Genomic DNA, 18843 nt, shown 5'->3' on the forward strand with positions numbered 1-18843 from the left:
TTGCGGAAACATCATTGTTTGCTATAGTAGACGCCGATATTATTACTCCTACATTGTCTCTTACAGCCGATCTTGTAAAAATAAAGAAATGGACGAACTCTTGGGCTGTAGATTTTAAAGCTGATAAAACAATTAATGTTAATTTTACAAGAAAGCAGCGACTTTTTCCAGACATTTTGGAGGAAATGGGGACATTATTGAACAATCCAGTAGCCATATACATGTACATCTAGGGCTACACCTTCAGTCCGATGGTAGTTGGAATAACCATATCTCTGCTATTTACGAAAAAGCTTGTAACAGATTTAATATTTTGAGATTATTAAAGCAAACACTTGATAGAAATTCTTTAATAACGATATATCTTGCTTTCATTGGACCATTCTGCTAAATTTGGTACCGTGTCGTTTTAACTACTATCATAACACCGGGCATGTTGCTCCATATTGGCCGTCACGTGCGGTGACCAATTATCCGATACCTACAGTACCTCACAAATCCGTTCTAGCTCTCTGACATTGAGCAATCGCGCAAACGGAATTGTTAGAAAGGTATCAGACTAGGTGAACAAATATGACAGGCGCTGAACAATGCAGATAACGGTACTATAATGTAGCGTAGGCCCTATATTCCTTGTAATTGTGACAAGTAAATCAAAGTTTTTTTTATCGATTCTTTGCCTTATCTTTAAGCTTTCCAGCATTATCATTGGGTTGTTTTATAACTTTGCCTCGCCCGATACAAGTTTCAGCTTTTCCTTTTTTTTTCCATCTCTATTCCACCATTTAAATTAGACGTATGCCCATGGTTCTTAAGTTATGTAACATGAAAATTTGTATTAGCTATGTATGACGTTTGATGAAAATATCTTGAATAGTTTCTTTAAAACAGAGTTTTATACACAATGAATATTAATGTCAAATTTTATTTGGAGTGTCAAGGTAAAAAAAAAATTACACAGTTGATAAATTGTATCATTCATAAGCTTACATGAAAATATCTTAGAATAATTTCTTTGAAACTGAGCTAAATGCAAAAAAAGAAAAGTGAGTTCAAGGTCAAAGGAAAGGTCAGGGTAAAAAACCAATAGCTTTCATCAATATGTAAAAGCCTATGAAGTTTGATAAAATATCTTGAATAGTTTAATCACAAATTTTTGATAACTGAGGTTTCTTTAAAACAGACTAAACACAAATTAAAGAAAAATGGGTCAAGGTCAAAGGGAAGGTCAAGGTCAAAAATGTTTTCTCAATTGTATAACTCTCATTAATATGAAGTTTGATAAAAATATTTTGAAACTTACCTAAACAGGAATATTAAAAAAGTGAGGTCGAGTTCAAAGGAAAGGGCAAAAAATGTTGATGAAGTTGAATAGCTGTCTCCATTTTGTATCAGCATATATAAAGGTTTAATAAAATATCTTAAATAGTTTCTTTGAAACTGAGCTAAACACACATTTTTGAAAAGTAAGGTCAAGGTCTAAGGATGGAAGGACGGAAGATGGACATGACAAACACTATGTGTCCTGGCCAAATTCAGGGCATAAAAAAGCCAGAAGTATTCACAAAGTGCATGCATTTATAATTAATCGTACAGAATAATTGATAATTATCAATAAAGTTTTCTTCCATTGCTCTTTATTGTAAAATATACAATGTGTTTCGAACACTTTTAAAGCATATATGTCATGAAAATAATCGCTTATCATTTTCTGCCTTAACCTTCCATCAAACGTACAATATAATACTGTATAGTTTGAGCTTTACATCTATTGTTGAAATCTCCTTCGAAAATTTATGAAAAGAAAACAAAATAAAATATATATTACATTGAATCAACCTGAATTGTATTCTAAACAATATATAAAAGCATTGCTGAACCATGGAAGTTCATGATCACTGCTGATTTTTCTGATTGGAGATCTGAAAGGATTTAATATAGGAGCAGAAATATTGATCCCGCAATGATCCTGCAACATCAGCTTGGAGAATTCAATGCTTGATCTGCAGTAGTCTGTAAAATAAGCTGGAATCTTCATCTCCTAAGAGAGAAAAAAATCATACTGATAAAATGTTTACAATACACCCTTTAATTTGAAAAAAAAAAACCAACTATATTTTGTACTTTTGTTCATCAAAAGTCTTGTTTTAACACTTCTTTGCTACCAATTGGTTCTCATTTTTAATAAAAAATACTATAGAGAATCTGTAATACTGCAGTTCTTTCCTTGTACATAAAGGAAAGGTAATCAGTACGGACATACAGAGAACACCAAGTCAAATCAAAAATGGAAAAGCGAAAGTTACTTGGAAGTGCACTTTGCCCACTACAGATTACTGTAAACAGGGTTATTTCTGCCCCTGCAATCTTGCCCCATTTCAAATATTCGCCCACTACTGTGTTATATAATACTGTCTTCTTTGAACTTGACCCATTTTAAATTTGCGTATTTGCAACAAGGGTGAAAGGGGTAAAAATAAAATGGCATGAAATTTCCATGAATAGAGTAGATAATAACAGTGTAAAATCAGTGCTCTGTATAACAGTATAAATATCCGTTTGGGTCAGCAAAGGACTTGACACAACAAGTACGTATCTGAGAACCAAGAGTATACTCCCCTATTAGGATATTTGACTTTAGACAAATTAATAATAGATATCCACTGGAAAAATTTTAGGCAATGGAAAACCTGAGGTCTCTTAAAAGACTACACCTAGAGTTTAAAGTATTGCACTTGAGAAACAAATTTAGTTCGATATTTACATGTACATATTAATGTATATATATATAGATCTGTGTTTTCTAAGCTTTATTGAAATCAAACTAAAAATCATTTACTTGAATTTCTATTTTTAGGAACAATGTTCATCTAAACTAAAAACTGATTCACATGAATACAACTAAGAAATATTGGTTGAAAACTGACACGAGATCTGTAAAGTCTGGCACACAGGCTCTTGTGTTGGTAATCAATGTTAACCCCCATAACAACTGAAGGTATTTAATTTCATATTTCATGGAGTATGACCCTCTTCAGAACTGCAGTTATTTTTGTTTTCAGAGAAAACGCAGTGGAAAAGGGTTTACCTACTATCTCTTTTACTTAATTATATACCCACTGTATATCGCTTAATTTTACTGTTGATTATACGCAATCATGTTACAGTGTGATCCAACTCCGGATCACCACACTGTAGTTTTCTGGATCCACATCACCCCTCTCTGAAACTGATGACCTAGTACACAGTATACATGACATTATTTTCTTCCATACCAATAAGTTCCATGAAAAAGTATTTTGATTAATAGTTATAAGTTGTATAATTGATCCAAAAAGTTTTCTCTTAATATATTTAGCTAATAAGAAAGGGGTATATAATAAATTTATCATTATAACAGTAACTTGCATCTCAAGAACTGTGTCACGTTGACAGTGCGGATCATCAAATCAAACTCGACGCAAACGCGTCTCTTTCGATCTGATGATCCCCACCTGTCAACTCGATATGACGCAGCTTTTCGGATCATGATACTGTTATAATTATATATATATTAATCTACAAAATCTTGTATGGTATGTTTGCCTTAATTATCTTTAATCTGCATATACAGAGTCCAAACATTGCTTGCTGACTGGAAAACTCATTTCATACCATAATATCAAGCAGGTAAACTTTTGTTTCAGAAACAAGTGCCTGCTGGTCGGAGGTAGACATTTATAGTGTTTTATTTTGTATCCTATGAGAAAAAAATTAAAACTGGTTACAAACCTTTAACTTGTTGATGGTTGGAATCCAGGAAGAATATGCAGCTAAGCCAGCATTGAGGCCTGTAAGATGACATAATTCTAGATAACTGTAGGGATGTTCAGTTACAAAAATTAATGGTTTTCTATGATTAAGAAATATGGAAATGATCACTACATAGAACTTGTTCATTCAAAAAAAAAACATTAAAAATTTCTCATTTCTCACAATATTAATCAGAGACCTATCACCTGTGAAAGTTTGCTGTATATTGCATATAAAATCAAACTGAATATTTACAATCGAAAAGAACTACTTACCAATAACGACATTAGGAATTCTTTCTTGTGAGACATGTTTATGATAAAACTGATTGTGAACTGTAATGGTGACATTGGAAAAAATCCAGGATTTCTCTTTAACCCTATGGTGTAAATGTTTCCCAAACATATGTATACTGATGACATGATCACTGAGCAGGTATCCTAGCTCCTTCAACAAAAACATTTAATTATTTAGCTACATGTACTTAAATGGTGTAAACAAACTTGTGTTTAAAAATTTTCTGAGTGATATTTTATGCTAGTAGCTCTTTGAATGACTATATCAGGAAAAAAATAAAAGTATGTGTAATAAATAATTTTTGGTGTATGAATCAAAGAAATTTTACAAAAGAGAGTTTCAATATATTGTAGCTTTATATTACTGACAATTGATTTTGCTTTTCTAAATTCATATTATGTTAATACTTCTGATTTCTATTACAGATATTATAAATTTTTATAACAGAACTGTTACTTTAAAAACTGGAATAAGTTCCACCTCCTTCTCAACTCCAACAATATCAATGTTGATCTGGCCATCAGAGGGATTCACAGCATTCTGAACTATAATCATTTTTTAAAAAAAATCCATTAAATGCATGTACATGTACTTAAAACTAAAATTATATTGAAGTAGAATGATTTATAAATTCCCTGCAAAACTATTATGGATTAGAACATCGTTGAATTTACTCAATGCTTTGTGATAAAAGATAAGATTCAGAGCTCAATACTTAACTATTCAACAGGTACTTTATGATATAAAACACTGTTAGGGGCCATTGTAGCAGGAGAGCGATCGGGGAGGACAGATCTAGTCCTCTACACCTGTAATATGAACTCCAGTCTACTACAGCTGACTGAGAATCCACACAGACAGGTTCATCTAGAACACAGGATTCCACTGGTAGGACATAGGGATTATCTAAATCCATACATTTACCTGTAAATATCAAAGAGTTTGGACAGTACTCAGGGGTTGAAATTTTTCTGAAAAACCCACTACTCCAGGGGCTACTGATCAGTAAAAATTTACTAGCCCGAACCTCAAACCAACTAGCCCAACAATTTTCATGCAAAATGAAAACATAATAAATTAAAGTGTCAAACGCTTTGGTGACAGGAACACATTAAATTAGTTCTCAGTCAAAAGAAACCAATCTACATAGAAAAGCTACGGTAAACTAACGATCAAGAATTTTTTTCTGTGTTCTGCTAGTCCGACGAACTATCCTTACATTTAAATTAGCTAGCCTGAGTCTTAAAATGACTAGCCCCGGGCCTGGCTACTGTATATTTCAACCCCTGGTACTGTTTAAATTTTACGGTGATGTTACTTTTCTTGAATTGGAATACATGTACATAGATTTTTCCAGTTTCAATTTTATCTTTATCTAATAAAAAATAAAACTAGAAATATGTCCATAGGACATGAATGCCATGCCGATCATATATTAGTAATGCAACATGAAAATTTGTATTAGTGTATGAAATTTGATGATAATATCTTGAATAGTTTCTTTAAAATTGAAATTGTAATCTAAAAAGCTGGATATAGATGATAAATTCTCACTAAATTATGTATAAGTGCATAAGCTTACATAAATATATCTTAAATGGTTTCTTTAAAATTAAGCAAAATGCAAATTTTAGAAAAGTGAGGTCAAGGTCACAGAAAAGTTCAAGGTCAAACGTTTTTGATGCAGGTGAATAGTTCTCACAAATACATATCAGCATATTAAGTTTGATAAAAATATTTTGAATGGTTTATTTAAAACTGAGCTAAACACTAATTTAAAATAAATGAAGTTAAAGTCAAAGGAAAGGTCAAGGTCAAAAAATGTTGATGCAGTTGAAAATGTTACATCAGTATGTATTAGCATATGAAGTTTGATAAAAATATTATGAATGGTTTCTTTAAAACTGAGTTATACACAAATTGAGAAAAGTAAGGTCAAGGTCAAAGGAAAGGTCAAGGTCAAAAAATATTGATGCAGTTGAATAGCTCTCATCAGTATGTATCAGCATATAAAGTTTGATTACACTATCTTGAATGATTTCATTAAAACTGAACTAAACACTAATTAAAGAAAAGTGAGGTCAAGGTCAACGGAAAGGTCAAGGTCAAAAATGTTGATGCAGTTGAAAAGCTTACATCAGTATGTATCAACATATGAAGTTTGATTACACTACTTTGAATGGTATCTTTAAAACTGAGCTAAACACTAATTTAAGAAAAGTGAGGTCAAGGTCAAAGGAAAGGTCAAGGTCAAAAAATGTTGATGCAGTTGCATAGCTCTTGTCAATATCTATCAGCATTTGAAGTTTGATAAAAATATCTTGGACAGTTTCTTTGAAACTGAGCTCTGAACAGAGCTAAATGCAAAGCGCGACGGAAAGACAGACGGAAGGACGGAAGGAAGGAAGACGGACATGACAAACACTATATGCCTCGGCCATATTCATGGGGGGAGGGGGGGGGGCATAAAAAGTGTTTTTTTAAATCTAAAATAGAGAACAATAATATAGGTTTTATACCATAACTGTATCTTTGAACTTCATCTGCTGGATTAAGTCCCTCCCTCAGCCAGCATCCTTCTCCAAATACACCTTTATTTTGCAGAAATTCTCTGTATTGCATCTCATCAAAATCTGATGAACAAGTTTCTATTTAAAGCAAAATTAGAGAAATTTACATGAGTTTTGTATCCTTCTTATACTCATGAATATTTCTCACTGCAAATCAGTTTCTTAAATAGTGTACCATATTTATATAGACAATCTCTATAGGTTGCAAAAATTAGTGGTTGCAGGATTTAAAAACTGACGAATCATGAATAAAAGTTGTTGCAATAATAGTTGCTTTACAGTATTTGATAGATATTTTTATTGCAATATCATTTAATATTTAGATGTCTACAGAAGACACAATTTTTAGTTCTACTGTTTGACTGAAAATATAATGGAAGAGAGACAACTCCTGACTTTCGTTTAATAATCAATTTTGATAAATTACCTTTGGAAAATTCAAATGGGAATTCTGCAATCTTTTTGTCTTTCATGTAAGAGTGGAACTTTGAACACCAAAAGCTGTGAGACTGGGAGGAGCTACCTTGTAAATGTTGACTTTGACACTCGGTAGAACAGTAGAACACAGCCTGGCACATTGGACTTGAATAAAGAATATACTTCTTAAACCATGTACATTAATTCATTGGTGAATTTCATTAGATTAATTTTTTGCCTATTTTTATTTATTTCATTTACCCTTTTTTTGATCATTTTGTAATACATATACATGTATTCAAAATTAATTCTAAACTCACACTGGAACTAAGATGATAACTATGCTATTAAAAATAGAGTTACAGATACTTACCAGAGAAAAAGGAGTTGCTGATCAGCTCGCATGTGACAAAAATGACACTCCCTCCATTTAATGCCCTCTAAGGAAACTGTTTTAGTTGAACCAACTAAATTAATACCTAGATGGTGAAATTTCTGTTCTAAATAAGGGCTTTTTGTGAATCTGCAAAGTAGTTAAATGTCAATAAAATCAAGATATATCATAGAATAAACAAAAATCATCCTATTAGTTTAAGAGCAAAAAAGCAAGATCTGACACTGTAGGAATTTTACAAAGCACTTTCCTTTTTTAGCATATTCTTTTCATAAAAAATATCTAGAAGTAGATGCATGAAAGGTAGATTTATTTAAATTAACTTAATTGAAATTAATTCAGCTTGATTAATTTGATACACTTAAACATACTTCTCTATAGTTTCACTCCTAAGCACTAAATGCCTTGGTCGACGTACAGGTGTTTTACATGGAAATAAACATGCTTTCATAAAGCACTGAAGAATGTCTGATGGTAAATCTCTTGTTACATTTTGTTGACACTTTCCAATGAGTTTACAATGTTTATCAATAACTTGAAGATAATCATTCCCATCTGAAAGATTATGAAAACAATCAATGAAAACCCCGGGCCTCAACCCTTTTTTGGCAACGAGAGGGTAGAATACTCTTCATATGGAGCACAGGGGCTTGCTCCCGGCGTGTAATAATTATTTATTAAAAAATCATATACGGTAATACTATAACTATAGTATTACCGTACATGTATATGATTTTTAATAAACAATTATTACACCCGGGAACAAGCCCCTGTGTATGGAGTAGAAAATATTATCATATCAACCTTCTTGTGATCTAATTAATATCACACCTATGACTATTTTAAACCATGCTCGCAAAATTTTATGTGACAAATCAATCGAATGTACATTTCTTGACTTTTTTGATTGACAAGTGCAGTACATACATGAATGTATTTCTAATGAACAACAATGATAAATGGATTGACTGCTACTTATAATTACCTCCCAAACACCTTTCTATAAACCACACTGTATCTTCACTAGGAATGTTCTTAACAGTTTCTTCTTCGGAATTTTCCATTTAACTGATCATAAAAGTATTCCATTTGACTGATCATAAAAGTTAAAATGAAAGTAAAACTAAAGAACACAATCCATGTGGAATGATTTCCGAGCCCGATTGAAAATTTTCTTCTAAACTTTCTATCAGGTCTGGGCGGCCTCCGTTTTTGGAGGATAGCTAGATTCAATATGGCGGCCAAATGTTTTACCATATATGGAAACCGCATTGCATTGTGGGATAGTTTAAACCTCCGATTTCAGAGGATAACAGAGGTAATTTTCAAACGCCTTGTGCCTATCTTTAATCAAAAAGTGCAAGCACCAGAGTGCATGTGAATAAAACTGTCGATTGTATGTGGCGATTTGAGATTCTATGTCTAGAATTTTGACAATACGCTTTCAAAGTTGGCACTTCTTGCGCTCCATTTTTCACTTAATATTTCTTGTTATTTTGTTTTATTTTTATGTTTTTTCTATAAAGACAAATAAAAAGGGACTGAAACATTATATTACTTTCATTTTTTCATATTTTCTTTTAATTTAAAAAAGGAGAATAGGAAACATGTAGAAGGAAACGCAAAATATACTCTGTCTCATGATTTAAGCTTATAAAACAATTAAAGGATTAAATGAATAATTATAAAATATAAAATAAATAAATAAAATTAATTTGAATAGCATAAATAAATGAAATAGATAATTTAAGATATTCATCAGAAATTAACATGATTTTATATGTAAAAGTTCATAAATATGTATATATTTAAATTTAAAAAAAATATTACAATAGGATTATTCATTAAATGAAATAATAATTAAACTTGATTTTTTCACAAAAAAAAGTATATCAAATTTTTTTAACCACTTATCTGCTAATCACATAATTACGGTACTGGAAAATCAGCTTGGTTATAATTAACCTCTCAGACAGGTATGGGTACAATCGTTGTTAACTAAGCTGAAAATTGAATAATTGATTGACGGAAATTACAAAAATAATGTAATATTGATTTCATATATATAGATTTAACCATCATCATATAAAATTATACCTTTTATTTGTTTTGGTTGAGAAATCAGTGTACGGCTCATAAATGCAAGAGTTGCTGTTATTTGTTTGGTTTAGAGTTAACTGCCCTTTGTTTTGAAAAGTGTGGTAGGTGGCGAGACCTCTATCCTCTGTTTTAGAGGATCTCCAAATCTATCCTCCCAAAACGGAGGCCGCCCAGACCTGTTTATACGAAATCAAAAAGAACTTAACTAGTGTTTTTTCCTCCATCATTGATTTTATATAATTTGAGTGTCCCTACTTTAGATTGGAAGTATAGTCATTAAAAGAACAAAAACATTGCATATACATTATCCACGCAACTCGGTAAATTCGTCCCGAATGATAACATTTTTTACATAATTATAAGTTCATGCAAGATGTAACTCTAACACATGATTCTTACTATATACATGTATGCGTATTTACGACCTCAACACCATTTGTGTTAAATGTTTCAAACATTTGTCACCAATTTCGATGTAATCAATAGTCTAAGAACAAGAATTTTTCCTCTGTAATTTTCATTTCACTCTTTCTTTACTTTATCTGGACTGTTTTCTTTGAGAAATCTCTTTGTAGATACATCAAATTTTGGTGTCTTGCCAATAAGACATCCCTGTGTCTGAGTTATTGTGGACATTCTCGATCTTTTGTCCACTGCATAACTAGGCAAAAGCGAATGGTCACCTTGAACAGGTGCGTTTTACTTGGCAGGGAAGGTGTTGTTTTCTTTCTTAAAACAGGTCCTGCCAGCAAGTCACTTTCTTGTGGCACACAAAGAATGTCGATTGCGATTGTGAAGTAAATTCAGAGAAGATGTGTGCGCGATCTTACTTGGCACGCTCCACTACATGGCTGGAGAACTCCCCATTTCCGTGACAGAGCACTGGGCGCATTACACATTTTCTAGAATCAACACGCTCTGTCTTCACCACTGTTTGATCTAGAACAAACAAAAATTATATAAAACTACTGCAAGTCATGTAAAATCGGAATCCAAGTAACCAGACAGGTAGTTGTCTACTACGAAGTTTTCTTGTAGCAAATCTGCCTCTTTGCTTAACACCTGACTATATATCTTTTTATTTGAGACTTTTCATTAATATTGGAATATCGATTCTTGTGTCATCGTCTGGCAGTTGTTCATTGGTGACATCCTTTCAGCAACATTTTCATTGATTGAGTGCGAGTCTCACTCTGTCTAAATGGATTACGTGGTTATAACGTATGGACCACAGTTAACCTTGTCTGTTACATCAGACATTTTCCTTATAACTACTAGTATATAAGGTCCTCACCAATGGCTACATTGAATGTCCCGATATTAACAAAGACATGTCCTTAAATTTATTATCTTTATGGAAATTTCCCAATTTCAACTTTTTGTCACGATAATGCTTTTTTGCGTTCCATTTCTTGGTTTGTATTGAAACAGACAATCTTATGGACATTGTCGAGTTTCCATTGAAGTTCCCAAACCCATCCTGTGGTATTGATTATATGCAGGCTACTGACAGATAAGTTGATGTCACAGGGATTTCAACAATCCCATTTAAAGGCAGCATTTCGTAAAATCTATGGTCGTTATAATGACCTTGTTAGCAAATATAACCTATCATTGGGTCGTATTTTGGCTGACAATTTTCATACCAATTATTAGGCTTTTGTTTTATACTGAATTTGACTACGGAATGTTCCGTCTGCCTGATCAGTACATTAGGCTCACGACGGGTGTGATCGGTCAGCAGGGGATGCTTACTCCTCCTAGGCACCTGATTTCACCTCTGGAAAATGCAGGGGTCCGTGTTTGATGCCATTTTTACAGATTTGTATTTTTAAAGATTTTTTTTAGATCGATCACTGTTCGTTATCTTCACCTTTTTTTTCATTTTATTCATGAGGGCACTTCGTGTAAGATGTCTAGAGAAGTACAGACCTCTCTCCCTAACATCAAAGTTTTGGTTAAAAAAAAAAAACAGTGTACCATGATAGTAGATCGATATGCCATCAGGACATATTGTAAACATACATCCCAGTCTGTATGGTTTTCATTTACAAAATTACTTAAGCATTTTTGTTAATTGCACGATTAAATCGTTCCACCATACCATCAGACTCTGGATGGAATAGGGTATGTACAGTATTTTCGTTATGCCCAGCAAATAGCACATTTCCACGAACAACTTACTCTCGAATCTTTCTTAATCGGAGTGTAAGGCTGCGGGTTCTCCAAATCGAGAGATCGCTTTTTTCCACCAAAATTTTTGCAACTTTGACGGATTCTGTTTGGCATGGCAGAATTCTCCGTCCGTTTCATAAAATAATCAGAAACTACTAAGATATGTTTATTGCCATATCCGACAGTGGAAGCTCATCATCCAAAATGCCCGTTGCTATTCTTTCCATGGGATATATATCCTTTATGCACTCTTTCCATACAGTACACTTTGGCAATCACATTGTAGTCCTGGTCAGTAGTATTAGCACCTAAGCCGTATTTTATGCAATGTTTTCTTAATGCTGTCCTGGCGTTTTTTGAAGAACACTAATATCGTTCGCAGTTCTTAGTAAAGGAAAAATGATTTCTTTCTATTTCCCTGTCTTTCATTCTGAATTAATCAATTTTAACCAAAATCAACACATTAAAAATTAAAAAGTAAAAATGAAAATAAAAATTTAAGAATGGTTTAGTAATTGATTGAATATGTAGGATTTACCATTTACACTGATACTTTAACCAGAATTACATCTCATCGAAAAAAAAGTTTACTCACCATCTTATCTTCGATTTCAATTTGCGAAGTTCAAATACACCAGGACAGTGCTATATCGCTCAAGTAGCGTGTAATATTTCCCTGTTATTGTTTTAAATTTTGGGTACTGGAATTAACATGTAAAACAAATTTTAGAAATTTTAAGTGTACCTTTTCTAAAATATCTAAGTTTTCGTAACCCCATATTTCACATCCGTATATCAGAATCGGGCTTATATATAACTAGATATCAAAGAGATCTATTTGACAATCTACCGGCAAATTAAAGTATCTTATATTTCTAAGTACACCATATGCTTTTGCACTTCGGAACAGTCCACTACGAGACATGATATAACACCTAAATATTTAAATTCGTTCGGGGTATTCTGTTTCAGTTAATTGGGTGGGAGTTGTGCAGATAATGACACACAAAACATTGCTAATATGAAGGGCATCGACCGAGGTTCCGCTTGGAGTCGCTCGGTCACCCTAAAAATCGATTTTAATTACATTTACCGTAGATAACCGGTTTGAATTGGACGCGTATACGTAAAGTAAGAAAGTCATATTGACTTGAGGATATTTTCACAGACTTTTTATTACATGTATTAGTCACTTACTGAAAAGGTCACACAAGGAACTAAAACGGAGGATTTATGGTACGAACAATGTACACACCTTGTGCACTGACTTAATTGCGAAATCAATGCGGAGGAGTTGGGTAAATCGTGGACCATTGATTAAATGTACTCAACAGGTATGTATTGTGTCGTCGTTATAATGAACCAAGTATAATATGGAGTTGTATATATATTTATCTATTTAATTATATTGATATTCATGTCTTATACATTTTATTTTGATTTTTGAACACAATACTTTAAGTTTTCGGATCAGATAATTCTACAAAAAATCGGTTTTATATATTTATATACTTCTCGAGAGATAATATTTAATATAGAATTTCAAATCAAAAACTTATTTTTCCAATATCTCGTAATAAAAAATGGAGAATTTAAATACTGCTCAATCAATATGTTTATTCTCCTAGATGAAAAGATGAGTTACTAAGCTAAAACTTGAATTAAAGTAGAATTCACCGAGAGTAAACATATGACTTAATCCTACCTTTAAAGACTCTCGGAAACTTTTACGTCTTATCTTGACTGATAGGTGTTTTCTCTTATGAAACAAAAGTAATGGATCGTGCTTCAAGCACTGGGAATACAGGGATCAGTTGTAACTTGGATTCAGTAAAACGCAAAGGCAGGAAAAGAGAGAAATACAGCACTACGCATGAACCACTGGAATTCCCATCTTGTCGTATTTGTGGAAAGAGATCTACCGGAATCCATTTTGGTGTGTACAGCTGTGAGGCATGTAAGGTAATCGACAATGTTTTATATAGCTAGAGCGGAATTGGTTCATTTTTAAAATGTTTACACATTCATATGATTTTGCCATTTCAACTTTTGATCGCTTGCATATACATGTATTTAATATGTACTGAATAAAAGTGTGGCTGTCTAGAATTGTTTCTGAAGTTGCTGCAAAAACCCAATCTAATTTAATTTATAAATCCACCAGCATAGACAAGTTAAAATACTTAATACTGTACTGAATTTTCACCTTATGTCAATGTCAATGTTTACTCTGTGTTAGACATTCTTCCGGAGGAGTCTTCTGAGAAGAACCCCATACCAGTGTGACAAAGGCGGAAAGTGTCAAATTCAGGCTGAACAGCAGAGAGGAGCAACATGTCCTGCATGTCGTCTAGACAAGTGCAGAAAATTCGGAATGTCTAAAGAAGGTATGGATAGAAGTTAAGCTGTAAATTTTTACTTTGGACATTTAGTGTTAAACATTCTATTTTATTTTGTTTTTTTAATGTATATATTTGTTTACACTAGGCATACGTCAAGGGCGTTACACAGTGACAGAAAGAACAAATGTAATACTAGAGGTTCACAAACTTCGAAGTCAGACTTGTGATGAAAATATGAGAGTCAACGGTTTTCTTGATGAAAATTTACCCAACCACGAAGATCAGGTCTATAGCGTTTACACTTCCTCTAATTGTGCCTTTGAAGAAGAGGAGAAATCTTCAGAGGAAACAGAGAGTTCAGACAATCAATCATCTTTATCCCCCGAAAGTAGCTCAAGGTCACCTTTTCAAAATAACAATATGAATGATCGACATAGTTTTACTATCAATGATCTTTCAGAGGAAGTAGAAAGAACATCAATTACTCATGATACTGACAGTGCGCAAGAGTATTCAATCCAATGGCCAGATGAATCGAGAAATATTTTGGAGAGAGTCATGGTCGGATATAACCTTCTAGAGCCATTTACAAAGTCCTTGACCGATCAAGAAATTCAGGATATCTTACAAGAAGGACTGGTAAGACACACTTTGTTGGCTCTGAATTTTGTTCATCAGCAGTCAGACACTATTTTAGAAAATTTATAACACCTGAATCAGGTGACCATGGCAAATTGCTCTCTAGTTGCCTTGGTCATGCATTAAAAAATGGAACATATTAAAAAAAAATTCTGATTCTACACACAATTACTCCGAAATTGATATTAACAAGATGCTTGAGTTTCTGATTGACAATATCTATGTTTTTTTGGGGGGTGGAGGTGGGGGTCAGGTTTATAAAAAATCTGTTAGAATTTCTATAGGTACTAATTGCACCCTGTTATTAGCAGACCTGTTTTTGTATTCATATGGAGCAGAATTTATTCATAAACTTCTACATAAAAAGGAAAAGTCTCTTGCTGTTACCTTCAATTCTACACTTTTTATATATATAGACGACATTTTATCAATTAACAATATTAATTTTCATTCCTACATTGATTCGATATATCCGTTTGAACTAGAGATAAAAGACACCACAGAGTCTGAAACATCCGTTTCATATATAGATATTTAACAAAAGAAAGACACAGATAGGCATATTTTCTTATTGAAAAAAAAAATATATAACTTCATACCTAATATATTCACAAGGTATACATCACCGCCATCTTGAATTTTCAAGGTCAGTCACATCAACTTGTTTTTTCGTCTGAAACTCCGTGAAATTAATTCCCTGCAACTATATTCATTCTTTGGTCAGTCTTTCGAGTTCTCAACTTACAGACGCTGTAATCAAAAGGGTGCATCACAGGTGTAGATAGTAAAAAATCTCGCGTCAAATTCTATCCACTGCTTCAACAATCCGAAAAATCGCGTAAAGGTGGGAGGGAAGTTTAAATCAATATGCTAATGGAAATTCCGTATTTGTCTTCTTGGGTGGATCTAAAGCGGACTTTAAGGATAAATAACACGAACAAACTTTTTTTTCCAGAAATCAGCGATATTTCTCATAGATTAATAGTCAAATAGGTAACCTGAATGATATTTTCTGGGTAAAGTGGGAGAATTTTATAAGATTTTGTCACAATGTCAAAAATATGTGCAAAATTTTGTGTAGAATTACGTAGAAAACGATACAAAGTTGCTTATCTAAGCACCAAATAAAACTTACGATTTCTTTATATTTCAGGGTTCTTGTAAACTAACAACTTTAACTTTTTGATAAACGTGATGATTTTTCAATCAACTTCACTTATTTATGTAGCAGTGTAACGTTATCGCCCGCATATGGAGTTCATGTCTCGATACGCAAGAGCATGTTTTTCGTACGAACAATTTCTAAAACGAGGCAAGCTATTTTCAAATAAGTTGATGATACAAAGGATATCAACAGTCTCGTTTAAAGTCAATATTTCGCAAATTCTGTGGTCGATACAATGACCTTGCTAGCAACTACAATCTGTCGTTAAGTCGAATGTTAACTGATGTTTTTCACACATATTGTTAGGCCATTATTTTTAGTTACACTGAATTGTCTACATTTTTTCTTCGTTTGCCCGATCATGACAAGGAGCACATGACTGGTGTGTCCGGTCGATAGGGAATGCTTACTTCTCCATGGCACCTAATCCTACCTCTGATGTTTTTTTAGAGGTCCGTGTTTGCTTTGCTCCAAATTTTTATTGTTCCAATGGACTTTTAAGCTTGATTACTGTTTGTTATTTTCATATTTTATCTTTATTAATATCATCTTCTTTACTCATTGATACCAAGCAGACAAACTGTTTTAATGGGAGATCATGCTAGGATGTACCAAAGCTGTGGGTCCCCTAACGTCCAGGATTTAGAACTTGGGTCATGTCCAACAGTTGCCCAGGTTGAGTTTATATTAGTAACGAATGCATGTAAATAAATTTTAAAAGTTAGTCTTTACTTTTAATATATTGTATTGATCCCATCTCTGATGTTTTTTAGAGGTCCTTGCTCTGCTCCCGATTTTTCTTGTTTCAATGGACTTTTGAGCTTGATTACTGTTTGTTATCACCATATTTCATTGATAAATCGGATCCTAACCCGGCATGTTTGGACACTTTATAGAAAGTCGATTTTATTACATACAAACGAGCAGTGCGTGTTTCCTTTGGGAATGTCCACCAAAGTCTTGTTTTGGTTACTTTGCTCTCTAAATTAATAACTGAAAATCTCAGTGGAAGGGGCGCCTAACTTCCTACCCCACCACGCTGGATCTGCTTCTGAATCCTACCCCCCCCCCCCTAAACGGGATTAACGCTAAAAGCAGACCAATGTAGGGATTTTTTACGATGTGTACTGTGGATATATATTTCAGAATAAATATTTGGAGAAAATAAGACTTTTTGGCAAGATGGAATACATACCTACAGACCAGTATAACGAAATATATGAAAAAACACAAATAGATGTAGATGGCCGGAAGAAACTGTTTACTGAAGGAAAGGACGACATTATGAAAATGGCGAATGACTTCGTGAAGTTTGCTAAGAATATTCCATCCTTCACTGAGTTGCGTCTCGAAGATCAGGAGGCATTGCTCAAAGGTGATTAGTTTCTGTGCATTTATAGAAAGAATCTAGAGCATTAGCTTCACAATTTGTTATCAAAACGATCTTATCTTAAAAGGTGTTTTCTCCAATAACTTAAGCAAAATAATACTGACTTTAAGTGTTAAACCTTCCTGCACAAAATACAAGAGTGAAGACACAATTATACGATTATATCTTGCACTGTCATTTCAGCATCTCATTTCGAATTTTTCACCATTCTGGATAATAGGAATATCGACTTAGAAAAAGAGATGTTAATAACATACACTGGTAAGGTAATGCAACTATGCGAAATGTGTCCATACACACCCAAAGAAACGATTCTGCGGTGGGGAGAATTTTCAAAAGAAGTTCAAAAGCTTAAATTAAGCCCTGAGGAACATGCTTTGGTTCTTGGAATTTGTGTGACTTTTAGAGGTACATATTATTATTATAAATATTTCTAAGTCAACTTTTTATAAAACGTGTTCATTTCAACTGTTTACCACAGGTATTCAATGACAGAGACGGTACCTTCTTTGCACTACCTGGATTAAAAAATTAAAGAAACAGAAGCTTTTAACCAATACTTCATTGACATTTACAGATAGATGTGAATTGGGCTCTCCTGAGGAAGTTGAAAATATTCAAGAAAGACTATTGGACACTTTAGAGTTGACAATACAAACGTCCCATCACAAGGACAAAGGACGACGTTTCGCTAAAATCATGGACCTTTTTGTACGTCTACGTGTTATTGGGGATGAATACTTAGAATTGTACAAGGTCATTTGTGAAGACCAGTGTTTGAAAGACACTATACCCGAGTTTCTTATTTACTTGTGAATGTTCATAAGAATATCATTGTAGCATAATAAGCCAATTTTTATATTGGGATTTCTCCATTTGTACATCCATTTGTTATTGAAAACTAGTGGTGTTATTATCAGAAAATATGATTGTTGGACTGATTGGATACAACTTTTATGCTACGAAAAATGTATATATGAAATCTATGTGTAAGGTACAAAATGAAAAAAAAGAAGAAAAAAAAACTGGCAAATATTTACAGTGATAGTTGTAATTGATAGCATTTTAATGGCGTCCAGCAAAGCTCGAAAGTCATATACTAGGGATTGTATGACAGCATGTTCAAAATACTTTATAGCTACTACGGATGAATTCAAAACGATAGACGAATTTCACATTCTTAAGACATTGCCCGCTGTCGGCGTAACACTTGTATGGACTATGCATCGAGGGATGCACAATTCCACGCTTGATTCGGATGCATGATCTGACTTACATTTTCAGGTTGAATGATCAAGCTAAAGATTTTTGAGCGGTTTCATTTAGAAGTACTGGAAGCCTTAGCTTAAGCAAATTTGCATAGAGGATGCATCTCGGAATGCACACTACCACACTTGGTTCGGATGTTGGATCTGACCTACATTAAATCCCAAGTAACTTCGTGTCCTATGGTGATGAAATTTGCATGGATGATGCATCTGGGTCCTACCGTTTCTGTTTCAAATTACCTGTTATCTTTTTGAAGTTTGTGACAAGAAATTAATACTATTCACCCCACTTAA

General features: G+C 33.3%; 2 protein-coding genes across 2 annotated transcripts; one reads left to right on the forward strand and one right to left on the reverse strand.

Annotated features, from left to right (window-relative positions):
- Positions 1-1619: 1619 nt before the first annotated feature.
- Positions 1620-8576, reverse strand: LOC133183628 (zinc finger MYND domain-containing protein 15-like). The gene is made up of 10 exons (XM_061318562.1): positions 8456-8576; positions 7842-8025; positions 7450-7599; positions 7087-7241; positions 6609-6737; positions 4810-5013; positions 4546-4634; positions 4068-4239; positions 3772-3830; positions 1620-2041 (listed from the first exon to the last, which is right to left on the reverse strand). The coding sequence occupies exons 1-10, from the start codon at positions 8532-8534 to the stop codon at positions 1835-1837; spliced, it is 1428 nt and encodes a 475-aa protein (XP_061174546.1). The 5' UTR covers positions 8535-8576; the 3' UTR covers positions 1620-1834.
- A 4925-nt stretch (positions 8577-13501) lies between these two features.
- Positions 13502-18265, forward strand: LOC133183629 (oxysterols receptor LXR-beta-like). Its single transcript, XM_061318563.1, has 6 exons — positions 13502-13707; positions 13985-14132; positions 14233-14726; positions 17038-17266; positions 17465-17689; positions 17859-18265. The coding sequence occupies exons 1-6, from the start codon at positions 13522-13524 to the stop codon at positions 18095-18097; spliced, it is 1521 nt and encodes a 506-aa protein (XP_061174547.1). The 5' UTR covers positions 13502-13521; the 3' UTR covers positions 18098-18265.
- Positions 18266-18843: the final 578 nt, after the last annotated feature.

The sequence above is a fragment of the Saccostrea echinata genome, unplaced genomic scaffold (genome assembly GCF_033153115.1).
Source record: "Saccostrea echinata isolate AGI-Se365-2 ecotype Australia unplaced genomic scaffold, CSIRO_AGI_Sech_v1 ptg000009l, whole genome shotgun sequence".
Taxonomy (NCBI): domain Eukaryota; kingdom Metazoa; phylum Mollusca; class Bivalvia; order Ostreida; family Ostreidae; genus Saccostrea; species Saccostrea echinata.